The 20967-nt window shown below is 39.6% G+C and overlaps 1 protein-coding gene across 4 annotated transcripts in view; it reads left to right on the top strand.

Moving 5' to 3' along the window:
- NELL1 (neural EGFL like 1) overlaps nucleotides 1-20967 on the top strand; it is a 292042-nt gene that overhangs the window by 119119 nt on the left and 151956 nt on the right. For all 4 annotated transcript variants that reach the window (XM_055722936.1, XM_055722933.1, XM_055722935.1 and 1 more), the window contains exon 13: nucleotides 20622-20747. In XM_055722936.1, the coding sequence (XP_055578911.1) occupies nucleotides 20622-20747 (126 nt within the window). The remainder of the gene's footprint in view (nucleotides 1-20621; nucleotides 20748-20967) is intronic.

Here is a 20967-nt window from a genome sequence, read left to right on the forward strand (position 1 = left end):
TTAACTTCCATCTGGCTATTTAATAGCTTTGCTTTCTGTTGGTATTAAATATGGAGCTAGCCATGAAGAAAAACCTAAGTGTAGTAAGCTTATACGTAATAATAAAAAAGTATAATTAGAGGTATTCTCAGTCGTTGTGTACCTATAGGCTGAAAGGGCCATGATTTCCTTGCTTCTTTTCTTGAAGGTTATTTTTCTGTTCTTGTGATCCCCTTAGAAACCCTTTTATGGACACATTTACAGGTTTTGTTTTGAAAATATGTGATCAGGAATCTCCACGCTTTTTCATACGAGATCTGACTAGTCCTCCTCTGAGTTGACTGAAAACGTCTTACACCATAAATATATTAAACCCGTTTTCAGTTGCAACACATTTATACCTTATAATCATTCTGTCAACCAGCTTTCTTCTCCTCCATTTCTTACAACTGATGCACTTCCAGTTTAAAGTAGAAATCCTTGTCATGATGTTGCACTTCTTGCTTTTAAATTTCATCCCACTCAGTTTTCTAACTCACAAGGTCATCGTGTTCATCCTTTGTGATGATCTTGTCCTCTGCTGTGCTGATGGCTGTGTCATCTTTGTGTTTCATAATCTAGTCCTTGAATCAAGGTTACTTGTGATTATATTAAGCAGGATCAATCCCAAGAGTGGTTCCTGAGAAATACTGTTAATAACATTTCTCCATCTTGAGAACAGCTTGTTCCAGTATAGACTTTTGTAGCGCCTCCCATAGACAGTTTTCTATCCATAATATGGTGTATTATGTTATTCCTCATTGTCTGCCTTTTAAATAATAATTTCTTGTAGGACACTATCAGATACTCAATTTGAATTTAGATGTATTAGCTGCGCTACATTGCCCTTGTCTAAGTAGTCAGCTGTCTTACTAAGAAAACACATTACTTCTCTCAGGTGGTCTACTAGTAATGAGAATATATTTCTTTTTGTCCCACTTCCAGTCCACCTCCATGCCCTTGATTACTGCCTCTTCCGAAGTCTGCTGTATCCAGCGTCAAAATCAAATGAATATGTGTTTATCACTTCTCCTTTCTTGGAATGCAGGTCTTATGTTTAGTATTATCCAGTGTTATTTTTGCTTTAGTACTGATGATCTGGGATGCACAAAGAACAGTTTTCAAGTAAAGGTTTGTGAAACTAACTGGTATAATGGGAAAACTTTAGTTCCCGTTACTTTATAGGTTTCATTAAAAAAATCTACTAGTGAACTTGTATTTTCATCTCCTGGTTCTTGCGATATGCTGAATATGCTCCTGTCTGCGTGCCACTATTCTTGTGAGAAAATGGAATGTTTGCCCAGATTTGGGGCTACACAGAGCTAGCTTTTCATCAAATCTGTATCAGAATAAGAAAATCCGTAATTCGTCATTCTCTTTATTTTATGACACTTACTTGTGAGACCCCACCTGTAGTGCTGTGTTCAGCTCTGGGGCCCCCAGTCTATAAGGACGACATGGATGTGTTAGAGCGAGTCCAGAAGAGGCCATGAGGGTGGTCAGCGGCTGGAGCACCTCTCCTGTGAGGACAGGCTGAGAGAGTCGGGGTTGTTCATCCCGGAGAAGAGAAGCTTCGGGGAGATTTTACAGCAGCCTGCCAGTACTTAACGGGGGCTTATAAGAAAGATGAGGACAGGCTTTTTAGTTAGGGCTTGTAATGACAGGACAAAGGGCAGTGGCTTTAAACTGAATGAGAGTAGAATTAGATCAGATACAAGGAAGAAATTCTTCCCTGTGAGGGTGGCGAGGGGCCGGCAGAGGCTGCCCAGAGCAGCTGTGGGTGCCCCATCCCTGGCAGTGCTCAGGGCCAGGCTGGACGACGGGGCTGGGAGCAGCCTGGGCTGGTGGAAGGCGTCCCTGCCCCTGGCAGGGGGGTTGGACTAGGTGATCTTTAAGGTCCCTTCCAATCCAAACCATTCTATGATTCTATTATTATGAATTTCAAAAATTTCAACATTCAGAAGAACCTCTTTGTTTGGACCACCTGTAGTTTTAAAGGAAAACATTATTTGGATAGTAGGCATAATTTTTACTACTAAACCACATAATTACAAATGAGGTTACAGGTAAAGTGAGAACAAATGGTATACAGACTTACTTGATGCACTGTTATAAGCAGAAATTTTTTTTCTGTATAATTATTATAACTAGTGAAAAAATTTTATTGTGGATACAATTCAATCACTTCTGTTGGAAAACATATTTCTAGATGAAATCCATAACAAAGTAAGTGTTCAAGAGAAATGCCTGGTTGCAGAAATTGCCCTACTCAAGGGAAATTAAACAGTCACATTTTAGGCATTAGATTTATAGAACGTCTTACATTTTAAAGCAATGTTTGTATCTGTGGATTGGACTAGAAAGAGGAATATAGGAGCATGATTATTTTTGCAGACAGGTTCAGGTTGAAGGGAAGTAAGGGACAATTCAAAATGCATACAAGATTGTCGTCAAGAGAAATCATTGTCAAAATTAGTAAAAACACCTGCTGATGTAGCAAACAATGTAATGCCCAAGATAGATGGACCACAGAGACTAGAATGCTGGGGGATCCTGTGGGCTCAAAAAAAAAAAAATCTTCTCTTGGGAGAGGAATAATAATTAAAAGGTGACCTGAATAAAGTGTGCTTTTAAAAGCTTCTAATCTGGTGTCACGAGAAGCCCAAACTCCCAATTCTAGTAATAGCGGTTACAAAAATTTTTGAGTATTTGAATAATTTTTTTTTACTTGTATAAAACCCATCCTGGCTCCTTAGATTTGCTTAGGCATTACCTTTTTCTGGTACCCATTTCAAAGACATTAGTTGAAGTTATTACTCTTACAGTTACTCTATAGAATCAGTACCAAGAGTTTCAGCTGTTTATAGAGTAATTAAGGTGTTAAGAAATGTATAGAAATAGGATGAAAAGTTGCAAATGTTTGTGGAGTGTTGTAAAAGAACAACAAAAATATTCCCAAGAGAGTAAACTTACCACCCCAAACAGGAAGGCCACTTGATATTGCCTCTATTTATGCTTCTCCAAACTGTGGGTTGGATGGTCTGCTGGTGGGAGAGACCCTTGTTCAAACCTCTTCACATCCTCTTCTGTGTGTGGCACTTGTTCCCTTGCAAGGCTTGAAAGGTGTGATTTCAGAAATGTCACGCTTTCCAAAAGGTGTTTTATTTATATAACTGAGCTCTGCTTTATTAATTTGTTCTAAATTCATGAATGCTTTCTGGTAAGCTGAAACTGTATTTTTGACATGTGACCCATTTACTAAAAGTCAAAATAAGTCATTCATCTCTGCTAAGTACCTCCCAAACCCCTGATAAATAATTTCTAGTACTGGACTTTGCTCTTTTTGATTTGTGAGAGAGTAATTCAGGTTCTGTGAACCCTGCGTTCCTGAAGAGCTGCCTATTCTGCATTCCCCATGCAGACAGTCGATATTTATCCCCTGCTTGTTCTTGTACAAAATTTGTCTGCTTCCATTCCTCAGGGAGAAATGCCAGGTTGTGCCTGTGGTCTTTGGAAAGCTCTGTAAAATATTTAGGAGTCTGAAAATGTCTAGCAATCTCTCTGTTCTGAACAGAAAACTGGGGGTATCAGGTTGTTAGGGAATAAATGTAATACTTTTTCATTGTGCCTGTATTTAGTCTGTACACATTTTATTTTTTTTTAATGGGTACTTTTGGCATAACTGGCTGGTAAGAAGAAATAGGCCTAGTATAAAGATCATTCACACTTACTTGCCACAGCTGTAATAACACATGCTACAGTATACTGTGAACCTTAGAACCCCTGAAAAGAAGCTATGGAAATACACAGTTGGAGAAATAAAGTGAGATATTGCTACTGCCTTGCTGTAAGCGTGACTGTAATATGTGAGTAGTGGCATTTATTTCAAAAAATTGCAGTCTGATGAAGATCCAAGAGTAAATCTGCATTTTAAACACAAACAGCTATCATCTCAAAATTGTGAGAACTTGCCAGCTGTGAAGAAGAAAAATCCCTGCCCCCTCACCTGCCTTTACCAATGAGAAAAAGCAATAACAGCAATGAATATGTGTTGAATTTTTTTTTAAGCCTTCACCTCCCTCTTTTTCTATAAAATGAGCAGGTTTTATTCTTTCAGTCTTAAGGGAATAATGGCATTTGAACACTGAGGCAAATACACTTTACCAAAGGACTGTTTATTGCATGTGAAATAGTTTCATAGTGTAAAAACCATTTGTTGATGCACTTTCAGAAGTTGTCACTTCCTCTGAAAGATTTCATGTCGTTGAGCTCTAGGTTTGAGACAGAGGGACAATGACAGATGGATTTTAAAATCTGCTTTTACAATCCATGTTGATAGGCTAGACTGCTGTCAGAAATCAGGGAACACTTACAAACTGATTTCTGAAGTGATATGATCATGTGTAGGTTGTTACCTTTTCTTTCTGTCAAATTTGGAAAGAGTTAGTCTTACTTTATCCTGAATTGTTTGAGTCACCATGTTGACTTGGGCTGTTCCTGATAGTTGGTTTCCAAAGGAATCCAATGGAGCATAGCTTCTTGCCATTGTGGCCCCAGTACTCTTCAATGCTGGGAAAATAAGGACGTGGCTGATGGGGTGAGGAATGAGAAAGGGCAGGTATGGCCACATTCCTCCTCTCCCTTCAGGCCGAACCAAACATCACACCCAGATTCTGCTGGTGAAACCCACTGAGTTTGGATCCAGGCCATCATCACACGTCTGGTAGTGTAAGTGCCCTGACAAATCCAAATCTAGGAGGGCCTCTACTGTGTGAATTACAGAATCCCTTTGCCCAAAAGCTTTTGTTAGAGTTTGCAAGGCTGAAAAGTATTGAAGTGGCATGTGATCCTGTGTCTGTGCGCTGTGGTGGTCGACCTAGGAAACAACGCCAGTCAAACTGACAGCTCATTTGTTGTGGGAATCTGGCTGTTGACTCCTGTGGGTTTGTTATTATCTCTACTTATAGCAGAGAACCAAATAATCTTTGAATTGTGTAATTTTTCTCTCTAATGATGCAATGAGATGATTTTATGTTTAATAGTTTAACTAAGACATCAACCCCCAGACTGTGGACATCATGACTTTGCTTTTTCTGTATAATACACTGTAGAGGATAGCTGTCCAGACACAATGCCGTGTTGATATCTATAGTTGGATGGGTAGTCTAGTCAACTGGATTGAAGATGCCAGAGGCTGGAGAATTCAGCTAATTCAGAAGCCTAGCAGTCAGACTATAGTTTTAAGCCATAGTACATGTTTCTTTATATTGTACATCAGCTTGCATCAGTAGCTATTGTTAAAACAATTCCTTTATGCCTTCAAGGTGTCTAGGCCTTTTGGGTTGGTTGTAAGACATCAACTATCAGTATTTATTTACACGGACAGTAGGTAAAATGGCAGGTAAGATTAATAAATTGCAACACCGCAAAAATACTGGTGAGATTTGTACTGAGAAATAGGAACAGTTTTCCCATCAGAGAAAACAGCAAGAGAACTAAAGGAAAAAAGAAAAACAACCAAAAAACACAGGAGCAGCAATTGAGAGATGCTGGGAATAGAGGAATAATTTATGTTTTCAAGGTAATAGTAAGTTGGCTATACCTAAGGGAAATCTGGTTAGAAATATGATTCACTTTGGTCATTTCAGAAACAGGCTGTTCACCTGCCAGTAGAATTATTATTCCAATATTTTATTATTATTCTATCAACAACATGGCTAGTCAGACATTTTAAGATATGATACTGTAACAAATTAATTTACTGACATAGAACCAAATATGAATTTTAGCATATGTGTAATAATACCCTATCTGTGCTTAGTATTCACTAGCCAAGTATTAAATTAAAACTTCCTGTGACTTAATGAAGATGGATGCTTTTGCATTTTATCTGCTTCCTGTTAGTGTTTATCTTCCGTAACTGATTCCTCAATAAATTGCCATATGCGATGTCCTTTTAATTGTGTGTGTGCTTAGGATGCCCAGATAGAGACGTCAAAGTTTTAAAGTGTAAAAGAATGCCTTTATTTAAGATGAACACACAGCATGCACAGGGAACATAGCTTCTCCTGCATCTGCCTGGGGGAGTATAGGATTGTTCTCATTCATGTATATGTGAATATGTGTATGTACACCATATTTTTAAATAGTACTATGCCCTCTATTTGGTTTTTTTATCAGCTGAAGATGTGGTGTGCAGACATTCTAGTGAACCTTGTGAGCTAAGTCTTGTCCTTGAGTCAAAGAGAATATCCTCTACCCATCATCCTTGGGATGATGTGTCTTCCTGGTATTTTAAGTAATAGTGGATTTATGGGGAATTTATCGGAGTACGAGAACCTGGTACCTAGTTGGAAAATAACAAGAAGATTTGCTGAATCTAGAGTCAGTGCATGTTACATACAATGTAAGTATATTTATAAGAGATTCCTATCACTCTTGTTTTGGTTACGAGGTTTTTATGCCACTGTGTAAACCCCAAAATAATTTCACTCTTCCTGTATAATTTTTTTCCTTCATGCTTTTTCTAAAACTGTTTTAACAGAATCTTGTTCTGGGATGATTTTCCAAGGTCAAAGCAGCATATGATTTTACCCTTCCAAATCTTTGTGAAGATTCCAAACCAGAGTTCAGAGCATGTGACACATTGAGGCAAATGGCATGTGCAGTTAGATAATTTAAAATTAATAAATAGAAAGCTATTCAGAAAGGACTGTAAAAATGATGAAGGGGTTGTAGGAAATGATTTATGAGGCAAGACCTGAAGTTAGATATGTAGTTTGGTTGAAGGGATAGAATGAACATAACTGTCCTCAAATATGTGCATGAACAGTCAGAGAGCAGCTTTTTGTGAATTCAGGATTGTGGACTAGACCAAAGATGTATTTTAGGGCTGCCAAGATAGTGAGAAGGTAGAACTAAGAAACAAAGTTGTTAAGATTTCTGAAAAACTCTAAGGTAAATAGAAACTGATTGGTAAGGAGAAATTTATTTATATATATATATATATATATATATAAAAATCTTCATTAGGTCATAGGATTGATCAGTCTATTGTGTCAATAGATCATTTCTATTTATTTATATTTGGGTTCATGAATGTGCTACAGGAGGACGAGAAGCTGTTCTTTACTGGAAGAAGGTGGATGACTTTTTTTATCTTGAATATTTTTTTAACTATGACCACATTTTTATTATCTTGACTATCGATGTTTTGTGAGAGAACAGCATGTGCTCTGTGTACCAATCTTGTTATTGTGCTCAACTAATTTTTCCTTGACATTTATTATACTCAGAAATACAGATGCAGTCTAGATAGCATAGTCACACCTTTCCTTTGATTTAATAGAATGTCAAGTGAATTGCCTCAAAAAGGCTGGCAGTTATGTTAAATGATGGGTTTATGACTCAATAGGGTTTCAGTACATCACTCACCTTAATGAAAAACAATGCCTAACTAATTAAAATTACACTTATCAGCTGTTAAAATTACTGTTATTAGCGTCATTCTTATACGACTTAGAGTGGAAATATGAAAAATCTTGATTTTGCCTTTCCATCTTAAATGGGTTTCTGATTCTTCATTCTTTGTACTTAAGAGATACCAAACATGGGGATATAATTGCTTGATTACTTTTTCACAGGCTAAAGGAAGTAAAATTCTTAGTTTAAAATGGTAAGTAAATGAAGAGGGTTTGACCCTGGCTAGCTGCCAGGTGCCCACAAGCTGCTCTATCACTCCCCCTCCTCAACAAGATAGGAGGAGAAATAACAGTGAAAAGCTTGTGGGTTGAGATAAGGACAGGGAGATCACTCCCAGGTACCACGATGGGCAAAACAGACTCAGCTTAAGGATATTTGTTTAATTTATGGCCAATCATATACGAGTAGGATAATGACAACTAATGACAACAAATCTAACACCTTCCCCCCATCCCTCCCTTCTTCCAGAGCTCAACTTGACTCATGATTTTCTCTACCTCCTCTGGCTGAGCAGCGCAAGGGGATGTGGAATGGGAGTTATGGTTAGTTCATAACAAGTTGTCCCTGCTGCTTCTTCCTCCTCGCCCTATTCCTGTGCTCCAGCACTGAGTCCCTTCCACGGGAGACAGTCCTTCATGAGCTTCTCCAACATGAGTCCTTCCCATGGGGTGCAGCCCTTCACACACTGTTCCAGTGTGGGTCCCTCCCAGGGGGTGCTATCCTTCTGGAACAGACTGCACCAGTGTGTGTCCCGCACAGGTCCTGCTAGAAGACCTGCCCCAACATGATGGGCACAGGTCCTGCCAGCGACCCTTCCCCAGCCTGGGCTGCCCAGGGGGTCACAGCCCCCGTCGGGCACCCCCTGCCCCGGCGTGGGGCTCTGCCCCCCCATACCCTCCGTGGGCTGGGGGCACAGCCTGCCCCGCCGGGGGCTTCCCATGGGCTGCCGGGAACCTCTGCTGCGGCGCCTGGAGCCCTCCTGCTCCTGCTGCACCGGCCTGGGGGGCGGCGGGGGAGTTGCTCTCACATAGTCTCACTCCTACCTCCCAGCTGCTGTGGCACAGCATTTTTAACCCTTTCTTAAATACACTCTGCCAGAGGCACTACCAGTGTTGCTGGTGGGCTTGCCCTTGGCCAGTGGTGGGTCCGTCTTGGAGCCAACTGACATTGGCTGTGTTGGACATGGGGGCAGCTTCTGGCATCTTCTCAGAGGAGCCACCCCTGTAGCCCCCCTGCTACCAAAACATTGCCATGGAAGCCCAACATATTCAAATAAGAGAGTTACTATTTTGCTTTTAGGTAAGACTCCATCTTTGTTGATTCATCTCCCTCTGCAGTGTGCAAATAAGTGTATACGCACACATGCACGTGTGTGCACACACTATTCAGTAGGTTGGTTCAAAGCCTGTTGAACACACAGTGTTTTTCTCTTGACTTCAACCTGATGTATGCTTCTGCCACTGCCCTGCTGTACAGTCCTGTATTTCACAGAGAATTTTGCTGGGTTTTGAGAGAACTGCTTATAGTTGGTAAAAGCCTGTCTTGGTCATGCTAGAACTGGGACTTAGTGCTGATAATACCCTCTGAAATGTACATAATGGTTCTGGTAATAAAATAGGAATTCAGTTTTATGAAGAACAACATTATGCCTCTGTTCCTGACCTCCACTCCCAAAGGTCAGGGTGCTGTGCACTGCAAAATGAAATCCTGTTTCTGGAAGAGTCTCCAAAAGCTTGCTTGCAGCAAGGTTCTTTGCAGGAGGGCACGTGCCTATTCAAGATCTTCCATTAAAACCTCAGCCACACAACAGGCATGCTTGCAGTTGGATTTCATAGCTTGAGAGGACTGAGCCAGCATTTTTCTGCTCCTTCCTTTCTTTGCGCTTTGACCACTTCTCTTGGTGGAACTTGAGAGAATCTGTGTGAATGAATTCCTCAGTAGCTGATAAAGGAAATGTAAGTAAAGACGACACTGACTCACTTTCATGACAGTGGTCATAGTAGTTTGGATGCAGAGTTGCTAGAAATGAAATAGTAAGGACCTGAGTGTCCCAGTTCAATTTTTTTTTTAACTACAGCTAAACTTTGACTGCATTATCAAAGGGGAGAGCATTATCTCACCAGTTCAATTTCCTAGCCAAAAGCAAAGCAATTAAAATAAAATTTCACACTAAGTGTGGAGGCAGCAGTTAGGGTTTGAGGTAAGGAATATTTTTATAATCATCCACTGGATTCTCCCCCCACCCCTTTATACTGTACCTTTTGTTTAGCTCACCTCAGGTTATGCCTAAGGAACGAAATATTGTTGCAGTCTCCAAACCAGAAATGCCTCTTTCAGTAACTAGTGCTATAAATCACAACTTATTGCCATATTTGCTTGGATGAGAAATGCATCTTGCACTTTTCAGTTATGTCAATTAAGGTTAGTTTTATAGGAAAAAAATATTTGTAATATCTAAAATTAGGCAGTTTTCTTCTGCTGATGTTTGCTTTTTTATTTATTTTTGCATAATAGATTAAATCAAAAAAGGCACAAACAATAAGACTATATTGTGTAGCAAGGATATAGAACAAAGAAGGGTGTTTAGGATGACTTAGAGGGATACTAGGAAAGGAGCTATTACACAGTGATCTGTAATTTTCTTATCTGAATAAGGTATTTGTCTCTAATGCTCTGTGGAACCTGATTAACAGGGCATAGTCTGGACCCATAAAAATAAAGTCAATAAAGCCTCTCTCATGTGAAACCACCTGGTTTGGCTTGTGTGGCATTGCAGAAGCATAGTTGCCAACTTGACAATGGTGATAAGCCTTCCACTTTAAGTTCAGTGTTTCCACAAGGATTTTTCAGCTGAGTTGGATAGAGGAACAAGATGTGATGGAAACAGATGAATAATGAATGGTCAAAAAGATGTTAAGAGAGAATATTTTGGAAAATGCAAATAGTAGTGTGAAGGTCATAAAAAGAGAAGATGGAGCACAGTGAGTGTTTACCAACATGGGACAATATTTTTCCATTACCTGTGTGCTGCTTTGCACTGCACAAATGGTCATTGAGTGAACAAATTAGTGTGAAAATGGTGGAGTATTAATTTTGTATGATTTTTTGCTACTAATGTATTACGTGTTTCATTTATTATAAAAGTATATATATTAAAAGTCATTATAAAATGCAAGACCAGTCGTTTTTGAGGGACTATAGCAGGGGTCCTCAAACTATGGCCTGTGGGCCAGATACTGGCCCCCCAGGGTCCTCGGTCTGGCCCCCGGTATTTAGAGAACACCCCCCCCCCCCCCCCCCCCCCGCCTCCCTACTGGGTGTTGAGGGGGGAAACCAAGCAGCCGCAGATGACTGCCTGCCACTTCATCCGCACGCCGGCCCCCTGGTTAAAAAGTTTGAGGACCCCTGGACTATAGGTTTCTTTAGACATGGTAAAGATCACCCACACACACACTCCACCCCAAAACCATACAGTTTTCATCAGCATTTAATTTTTCAGAAAGATACAATGTCCTTCAAAATGCCACAGTAAAAGGTTGCCGTGGGCACAGGGATTCTAGATCAATTATATGGGTAGCCTTCTACAATTTATCATTCGGAGATAGCATCTGTGTGGTTTTGAAAGAGTAAGCCAGTCAATATCGCCGAACATAGAAGGAAGCAAACTGGGTAGGAGTATCAGGGATAAAAATAGAAGAGTAAAGCAAAAATTGTGGATGATGGTGTAAAACGAGTGCTGATGGAACCAGGTATTTAGTGTAATTGCTGTCAGTATAGTGGCATGAAGAAAGAATTGTTCATTTTGATACAGTAATCCATTGTTCACCCTTAGCCATTAGTAAAATCAGATAGAAGGGGTTGAAAAAGTAAGGTATTAGCTGAATGAAAATGGGTAAAGTTATTTCAACATATCATATTGCTTGGCTAATGTAGGTGAATGGAAGATTAGAGAAAAAAAGTGCTCCCCTCACCTCTTCCCTTCCCCTCTTCCCCCCATATAAGCATCCACTGGTATCTCTAAGGATGTTTAGAGAGATTAAAAAAATCATGATAAATAAGGAGGTGAATCTGTTGCAGAAATCTGACATTCTTTTTCCAACAGCAGTATTTATTTCATCAGTGCTTACTGAGATCCAAAGGGAGGTTTCTTTCATAAGTGAAATCAAAGCCAAAGCAAGCAGGGCTTTGGGAGTACTTTTATGTAATCAGTAAACTAGAGGCAATCTTTCTGGGGAACAGAGCTATTTTTGTAAGAATGAGGTGATTATATTGCTTTGTTTTCTAATGGGCTGTAATATATTTGGGAGCAGTAGTAGCATAACCTTTTATTTGTTGTAGACTTGTGTAATGGCAACTCTTATAGCCAAGCATGAAGTAGTTAGATTGAGAATGAATTCTTGTGCATTAATAGCTTTTGAAGAAGAAAAATGGGTGAAAGCGGTACTAAATATTAAAGGAGAGGAGTCCGGTTAGATTTATTACATGTAACATCCTACTCCTGTCCCTGTAGTAATTTGTTGAGGTTTCTGTCATGGGTTCTAGCCAGGAGAAAGGGGTTAACTCCCTCTCTGTCCCAGATGAGCAAATTGTACTGCATTGATGAACAGCGTTTATGTAAGGGGACAGACTTTACAGTTATCTACTTTTCTGTTGATCTGTATGGATTCATTGGAGGAGCATGGTGCAGATCAGACCCTTGTCATCATACTCGGGGTTTTAGCAAGGGAGTAATGGAGAGCAGTGTCAAATTGCTGATTCCAAACTTTAAGGCTTGCAGTTGCCTGAAGATGTGCTGTGCTGACAGACTGTGACAGTGTAGCTCACAATTTATGGTTTGGCTTATCAAATCATCTTTGGTGGCAAGCACTTATCCCACATATGCCTTGTGATGTCTCGTTTTTTCACTGTCTTTTCAACAGCTTGGAGATTCCCAAAACATCTCCTGCTTTAGGGAAAGATATGAAAGATGCCTAGGGGGAGGTATGTCATCATTTTTTTGGTCTGTTGCCTGCTGCAGGATGGAAAGAGCCAGTGGCTTTTCATGTTTTGTGTACTGTTTCATTTGCGATAAATTTCCGAACATGGTAGCTGTGGTGAAGTTAAGCAGTATTTCTTTTATTGGGACACATGTTGCTAGACCCATGCAAGCATTTATTACACTTACAAGGATGAACCTTGGGTACCCCAACGTTTTACTTACAGCATGTGTAGGAATTTTTATTTGTTCCAGAATTCACATTTGGAGTGAAGCTTTAAGAAGACTTGTATTCTGAGAAAGGTAGCATCTACAAATATGATTATTTCCTAACTTTGAATAAGTATGGGTGATGGATGAATGAATTTATTATGTGAACTACTGAACATACTATCTCTGAAAAAAAATAAAAAAGAACAGACAACGGTTATTGAGCTGTTTTTAAGACAAAAGTAATATGAAAGAACAAGCTAATGCCATCATGGGACTTTACAGCTACATGGGCTTATTTCTAATTTCACATTTTTATGAGAGAAGATTTCAAAATGCATTATATTTGAATTGCATTCTTTCTCTGACTTTATCTTTTATCTTTCTCTGCTTTTAACTCTTGCCTATTGCAGTGTCCTTGGCAATATTGCCAATATTACTCTGACTGTAGGCAGAGATAGCACAGATCCCTTTCACTATGTAGTGCTGTTCCTGAGGGATGCAGCAATTGTCCCGTAACCCATGAAATCAGCCAAAGAGTGGACAACTACTCCTGTTCTAGGCTTGCTTCTGCAGAGTTCTGAGAGCCAACAACTCCTGCAGGACCAGCACCAGCTTATTTGGCATTAACTCCATTTTAGTTGAAGTGCTCTCGTAATCAGCAGCAGTCACGTCTTACTCTTTACTGTTCATAGGGCTTAATACAGCTCAAGAGGACATAAAAGTGGTGTTTTTTCTGATAGACACCAGGTCACTTCCCTGAAATGCAGAATTCTGTCTTGAAGTAGCTGCTCGTATTCCTGAGTACGTTAAAATACCTGGGGGGGGATGAAGACCCTCTCTGCCGTAACATGCCTGAGAGGATTTAATGAATATTCCTCAGAATCCACAAATTCCTTATAGCACAGTATCCTCAAAGACTTTGAGCTGCTTTGACTGAGTCCAAGAGGCCAGAGAGTAGCTGGAGAGCAGGGATGGTGGCACTGACTGGGGTAAAAGTTCTGAATCCTGCTGGCCAGACAGACTCCGAAACTGACAAGTAGCTTGCTCATTGCATAGCCTCTCGTAAGCCACTTAGTGGGAGAGCAAATTAAGCAGCATCTGTAAAGAAAAGTCTTTATACTCACTCAGGCACGCAGCTTAGTAGCCCGTTCTGCTGCTGTGCATTTTAAATACAAGTATCAGTATATTTTCAAAGAATAATTAGAAAGAAAAAATTAAAAGGCTTGAATAATCCTGGATAAAACAATCTTTCTTAACTTCAGTAAAGTTCTAACATCATAGAGTCTGCTATTCTACAAGAAGAAATGACTTGTTTTCGCTAGTTGCTTTGGCATGTTTGAGGAAATGACTGAGCTGCTGCTGTTAGCCAAAACCTGTTCCCCCAAATGTTTCATTCTGCTCTTTTGTGATTATTTTTAATCTGTGTTCTCTAAGCTACATTATCACATGTGAATTCTGGCTGCATATTTTTTAAAATAACTTATTTGCAACTGTCAGAGATAACTTATTCATAAGGTATCAACCATCCCTAAGAGCTGTAGCTGCAAACATTACAAAAAAGTAATATTTATAAGTCTGTGAACATTTTCTATTAATGTATTTATCAAATGAATGCAGTCATACACTTAGGGTTAAGAAAACAGCTCTGTTAAAAACACCACCACGTTACTTGCATTTTCTTTAATGCAAACACATCAGTGGCAGCTTTGTAACTGATTTAAATGATCTTTTACAAAAATTTCAATTTAAATAAACTGTTTTTATCCTATGAGATCGCAAGGCTTTTGAGGACCATCCGCCCAAACCAACCACACAGACATTTAATAATGCATTGTAAACTGCCAGCGTAATGATGGAAAGCACAAGGGAGAATGAAACTGCAAATTTTCAGTTTTGCTTAGAGAGGAGCAGAATTTAGTAGAATAATAAAAGGAAAATCTTCTCACTTAGAGTGACACTAGAAACTCTGGACAGCAAGCTTTAAAGTGTCTGGTGCTTTAAATGATTAAATGATAGGATTATGATAGTTAGAGGAATGATGACCAAAATGGCTGTAGCTGAAATACCCTGGCTCTGAAGAGTTGGTCAGGTCATTGGAGACTCAGGTTATGAAAAGCTCTATTTTTTTAGTTTAAATTTTTTAAGGCAAGTATTTGTAACCTAAAGTAGAGTAATGATTTGTGTATTATTATAAGGATTAACAAGGATGAAAGAGGGGAGCTGATCTTATACTTAGGTAGTATTTTAATGTCTAAAGGCTGAATTTCACCAGAGCGGATTTCAGGAAGCAACCACTTCCTGGATAACTGCTGGATGGACTGCCTACTAATGTAGCTGAGAAACAGGTAGCAAAGGAGTGCTAATGTTGTGATCTTTGGTCAAGAGTGACCAGTTGATCTCTTGAGTGTGATTGGTAAAAGAATTTAAGCTTGTCAGTACTGAAATAAAGAAGAGGCAGGTAACTTCATGTGCATTTTTATTTTTGTCCTTCTCAGGAATGTTACGTTAGTTTGAGGCTGGTCTGCACTGGAAGGTATGACTGTTCAAGTGTGATTTGCCTGTGAGTGTGTGTTTTTAAATATTTATTTGTTTGTTTGTTTGTTTAACCTCATATTTATACAGTTGTCATCCTTAGAGGGGCAGTTAAATTGACAGAAGATTTGGGATATTGATACTCTTGTCCTGACCATAAATCAGGTGTATCAATACAAAGCACTTTTACGCTGTGCACAAAGGAAGAGGCTGCACCATTTTAATGATGCTCTAAAAGTCAGTGATAGTAATTCCTGATGTGATTATATTAATAGTTATTTTATTGCTTATGGATTCCCAGGTGATGCTACACAGCCCTAAGTTATGAAGTCATTTTTAGCTAGTTAGTTACTTAACAATATTAAGGTGATGTTTCTCAGCCTCAGTGAAAGGGAAATTCTCGGTTGTCTTATCTGCTTTTGTTTTGGGTTGTTTCCCTGCCTCTGACTGACTAGGGAGCAGCTCTGTCCCTAAAAGTTGGAGGAATGGCAAGGGTCGCCTGTGTTGGCACTACTGCCTTGGAGATGAATTGCTATGAAGGAGGCCAAGCTGGTAAACCATTTTAAGACTAGCCTAAATATTTGCAGCCAATAATTAGTCTTTTCTTACTCAGGCAACTGGGGGAAGCTGAGCTGCTGCCAGCTGACAGGGAACTGCTGACTCCTGCTGTCTAATGCTTTATGGCTCCCTGAGGGTTGTATTGCACAATTTGAGGAACCAACCCTGTGCTAAAGGTAAAAACAGGGCTAGGGTATGTTAGACATATGAGAAAGAAGACAGGCAGTGGGAGTGTAACAAAATAAAAGAAAGAAAAACAAAAAAGTGGAGAAGAGCTAGAGTCAAGTGAGTCTGGCAATGGAAAGGGGATAAGGGCAGGAAAGGATAGCATCAAGGAGGATTTGGAGGAAAAATAAATATAACAAACAAGGATCTGCTATGTTACTGAAGTGAAAATAGCATGTTCATTTTGGCATGAGCATAGGGTGACAAATTTTAAGATCACATTTATGCTCCACTACTATTGTGTTCCACTGTTTTGGAAACAGTTTATAGTAATTCCATCAGCTTTTGTGAACATGTGTTGGGAGTTGATATAATTTAAATAATGACAGAGGTTGATATTAAATTTTTAAACACACAGATTATTTAGACTAGTGTTTAATACAGTTTTAAGTCAAGGTATAGTATGAATTTGAATAAAAGGAGGGGAGGGGAATTTACCACTCCCATTAATAATGTTTTCTAGTTGGGAGTCATGAATCAGAAGTCAGAGATTTCTGCAAAGCTGTCTTCTCCACTGCCCGCACAACCCACCCCCCCTCCCACCCCTATCTTTGATTTTCTGCCTTTGCTTCCTTACAGAGTGCTTGAAAATTAGAATAAGTTTGGGAAGATATGCTCCCCAACCAGAAAGTGAGTGACTGGGGGACAGTTGCAAATGGAGCATTTGATTCTGATACTTAGTAGATTTCCAAGTACATCATCTGTTGGTGCTCTGGAGCATTTCATAGTTTGTTTCACTTTGTTTTGATTTGAATGTTGCTGTCTTCCAGTAGTTAAATTATGAAGCCCCAAATAACAGGTGATGATACTGCTAATGTCCAACTGGTTTATTATTGAATGTATGCAAACAGTGGTCTGCAATTCCAGAGGCGATGTGTGGTTTGTTTCAAGACTGTTCACATCTGGCTATTACAGGACTAACAGGTTTTGGTTTTTTTGGGGTTTTGTTTTTGTTTTTTAAAAAGAAGGACTATTTTGCCTTTTGGGTGAATGGACAGACCTCCCATTCTCATTAACAGGAGCTGTGCCCTCTTTACAGCAGAGATTAATTTGGTTTAATGGGACTTATTGGAGGGGACAAACAGTAAAAAGATGCTCTACTTGTGATTTGGTGTCTCATTGTCATCTTTAATATTAAAAATATTAATCAATAGGATTCCAAGTCAGGCATAGAAAGAGTTAAGTGGTTTGTAAAGTGTCTGAAGTACATTTGCAGTGACAAAAGCTCTTTCACTGGCCATGGGTTGAACCCATTTGTATTGTCTTTCCATCCCATCTTGTTTTGCTTGGTTGGTTGGTATGAGATGATGAGTGCCTGCAGTGCAGCAAAAAGCATGTCAGGTGCGAAGCAGGTAGCTCCACCGGGATGCCTGTGTTTTGTCCCAGTGTACTCACAGCATTGCTGAGCACACTGGCACAAATAATAAAAGATAATACCTGTATATTTCCCCATAAGTTCATGAACACTGTTTAGGACTGTAAGAAGTAACGATGATAACTGATTAACTATAATGGTAGATGAGTACTGCGGTAAAGAGATTCTCTTCGTAGGCTTTGAACCCTATTTTGCTAACTGTTAAGGAAACAGTTGAAGTCAGTAGAATAGCAGTCATGTACCAAACCAACCCACCCTGTAACATAATGGTCTTTACTGAAAAGCCGAAGCCCAAATGTCTTCGTTGTTGCAGAGAGCTAGCTTATGTAGATGGAAGCTGGTGATATGTGAACGATCATCATGCTGTGTCAAGTCTCATTTTAAAGACCATAAGTATACCTTTATAACAGAAAAACAAACTACTTCACCAGTTTGGAGAGAAACATAAATCATGTATTTTTATCACCTCAAAAGACCACTAGAAGATGAGCTGTAATATTTCAAATGCGACAAGCAATCTATACACATGAATCACAATCTGAGTTCCATTACAACTGAGCTGATATATACTACTGTGTGCTTTATGGATTTTACTCTAACATTATTAAGTAAAAACCCAAAGCTTTTTGTGATGAATACCTAACCTTTTACAAGAATTTGTAGAACTGTGGTCCAGAACAACAGCTTTAACATTGCCCTACAGGCTTTAATAAGAAAATACTATTGTCAGTTTTGACCTCTTAATACTAATCTCTGTAAAGGAGATGCATCTGTTAGTAGAAGGCTAATACTGCAGAGGTAAAAGAAAATGTGAAATCCTGAAAGAGTTTATGGGAAATGCACTGAGAAAGATTGAGAAGAGAGTTAAGTAAATGAGCAAAGTTTGAAGAGAGGGATCTTTTGTTCCTTGTGCTTCCTTTGTTTAGGCCCAGTTTTTTTTCTTCCTGCACTTAAAGGACTTTGGCAGCACCGCAGTGTCAGTTGTTCTCAATTCCTCTATTTATAGTCAGATCATCACTTGAAGTCCTTAGTATCCTTTTGAGAAATTCTGCCACAGCAATATTTTCATATAGGTTGTGAAGTTTCTTTTTATCTCTGGGTATTTTCTTATTTTATGTTACGGTCATGTGGTCCTTGCCTGCAATGAATCAAATTCCTTCACCTTGAAGACTTTTAATCCTCTTGCTTCCTTCTCAGGGATGAAAGAGAAGTGTTGTCCAGCGAATTTGGTGTGGAAGCTGGAGATAGAGGGTAGTGCATAAGGTTAATTTTCAGGTGACTTGGTTGCAGTTTTTACATTCTTGCTTTCTTTTCAGACATTTTTTTGGTCCTTTCCCTTTTATGCTAGAAAGTTATTAGATATGCAAGAACAAAACTCCTCAAAGCTATGCTCCAAAAGCCCATTAAAAAGTGGCTGCAAGCAGAACAGTGTGAACACACGTCAACACCTGAGTGTTTCCCAAGTGGCTCTAGCACTCAATGGTGTGATAACAAGACATGTGGGAGGATTTTTCTTGGCTTTTATCTTCCATTTATTGATGCTCCTGACTTCTTAAAATTCATTTCATCAAGTGGCACTGCAACAGAAACAACAGGAATGTGGAGATGAGATAGTTCAAGGTGTTTGCTTGGTGTACAAAGTCTTTTGCCTCCAGGCCATCATTTCTAATTCAGCCCAGATCAGCAGCAGTCAGAAATCTGTGCCAACTGACAGTTGTTTGGTGGCCAACACAAAGTAATTTGGCTAGTAGCTCCTACTGGACAGATGCCTGTAGTATAGAAAGTGTGAGTATAGCTGGCATGTGTTTCATTTTCAGAGACTGGAAAATGTGGGTGTATCGCAACTGGAGCTGCTTTGGTTTAGGAAGGTTAAATAAATACCTGAATTTAGGCAAATGAGATCTCAGCACATGTACAATTAACTCCCCCCACCTTTTGGGGTTAAATCTGATGTTGTGGTGCTACCCCCTTGTAGCACTTCCATTGTGTCTCCATAAGCACTGGGTGGTGAGGGAGAAGGGAGGCTGTAGCTTAGTCTCTGCAGGTGGCTGTGCAGAGGGATGTGGTGGGGTGACCAACTCATCTGTACCCCACTGGCTGAGGGAATTCTTCAGCTCTGTTGTCAATTAATACCTGTCTTTGACTGTGAGCAATCAATAACAAGGAGAAAGTAATAGAGAGAGGAAAAAAGAATGAGTCTGATTCATCTTTCTTTGTGTGGACATATGTAACACTAGAATTAATCTTTTGAAAACCATGAATTACTTTATGTAAAATCTGTGCTACTAAGCAGAAAATCTATCCTACTGAGAAAAAAATGAAGAGAAACCCTCAGTATAATATCTGGTTTTGTGAGGAAGGAAGGGGGAAGATTTTACTGTTTACAATATCACAGAGCTTTGGGATATTTAAACAGGCAAGTAAATGATAGGTTTGATGCACTATTGTGAAAACAGTTTGAATTTTGGGTTTGCAGCAGCAGTAGAGATTGCTCAAGCAAACAAAGATATGGGGTCAAGTTCCTACTGCTCCTTAGTTTAGCTTTTTTTTTTCCACTGGCATGATGTAAAGCAGGCTTAAAAAAAAAAAAAAAAAAAAAGAGGGCTCTAGGTGACTGGCTCGATCTTCTGGTTCTGTGGGACAGGGAAATGTCACAGAGCCCTCTTCAGTAACTCGTGCAGCAGAAGCAGGACAGGGCATTGCCAGAGCTCGAGAGCTCGGGTGAATCTGGAGGGCTGGAATACTCGCTGACCAACTGAGCAATTGAATCTGCTACGTTGTCCTGACAAACATTACCATGTCATATCTGTCTAGCACTGCAACTGGTATCATGCTGTAGAGTTACTATGCCTTCATGCTTTAGGTTACCAGTGAGACAGAGGTAGGATTTTCAGTGTTGAATACTTTTGATGGTATTTTATGCTCTTGAAAACTCTGCATCAGTTTTTGTCTTTTAACATTGTCATAGAAAAGACGCAAATGTATGTGTTAGTTTTCCAAAGCTAAAAAAATTTAGGATTTCATGAAGAACAGTGGAAGGAACCCATTACTATGATACAGGAATTTTAACTCTATTTTAAGGAATACTTTTCTACTAAATTTGCCTTGTTCTTTAATGCTAGAGTTAAACCAGATTGCCTTTGGAGTTGCAAATGGAATTTGTTTTCTTTTCTTCTAATATTGTGTCATGTTATTCATTTTACTAAGCCTGACTGTAACTTTCCTTGGTGGTTCTTCCCACAGATATTGATGAGTGTGCTGCCAAGATGCATTACTGTCATGCCAATACTGTGTGTGTTAACTTGCCTGGATCCTATCGTTGTGACTGTGTCATGGGATATGTCCGTGTGGATGATTTCTCCTGTACAGGTGAGCTCTTAGTTGTACAGCAATAGTAGTGTTACACTCTCTGTGTTGTATGTATTACTTAGCCTCTAATTCAGGGATCCTCAAACTTTTTAAAGAGGGGGCCGGCACGCAGATGAAGTGGCAGGCAGTCATCTGCAGCTACTTGGTTTCCCCCCCCAACCCCCAGCGGGGCAGGGGGGGTCTGTAAATACCAGGGGACGGATTGAGGACCCTGGGGGGC

The sequence above is a fragment of the Falco cherrug genome, chromosome 10 (assembly GCF_023634085.1).
Source record: "Falco cherrug isolate bFalChe1 chromosome 10, bFalChe1.pri, whole genome shotgun sequence".
NCBI classification, from domain to species: Eukaryota; Metazoa; Chordata; class Aves; order Falconiformes; family Falconidae; genus Falco; species Falco cherrug.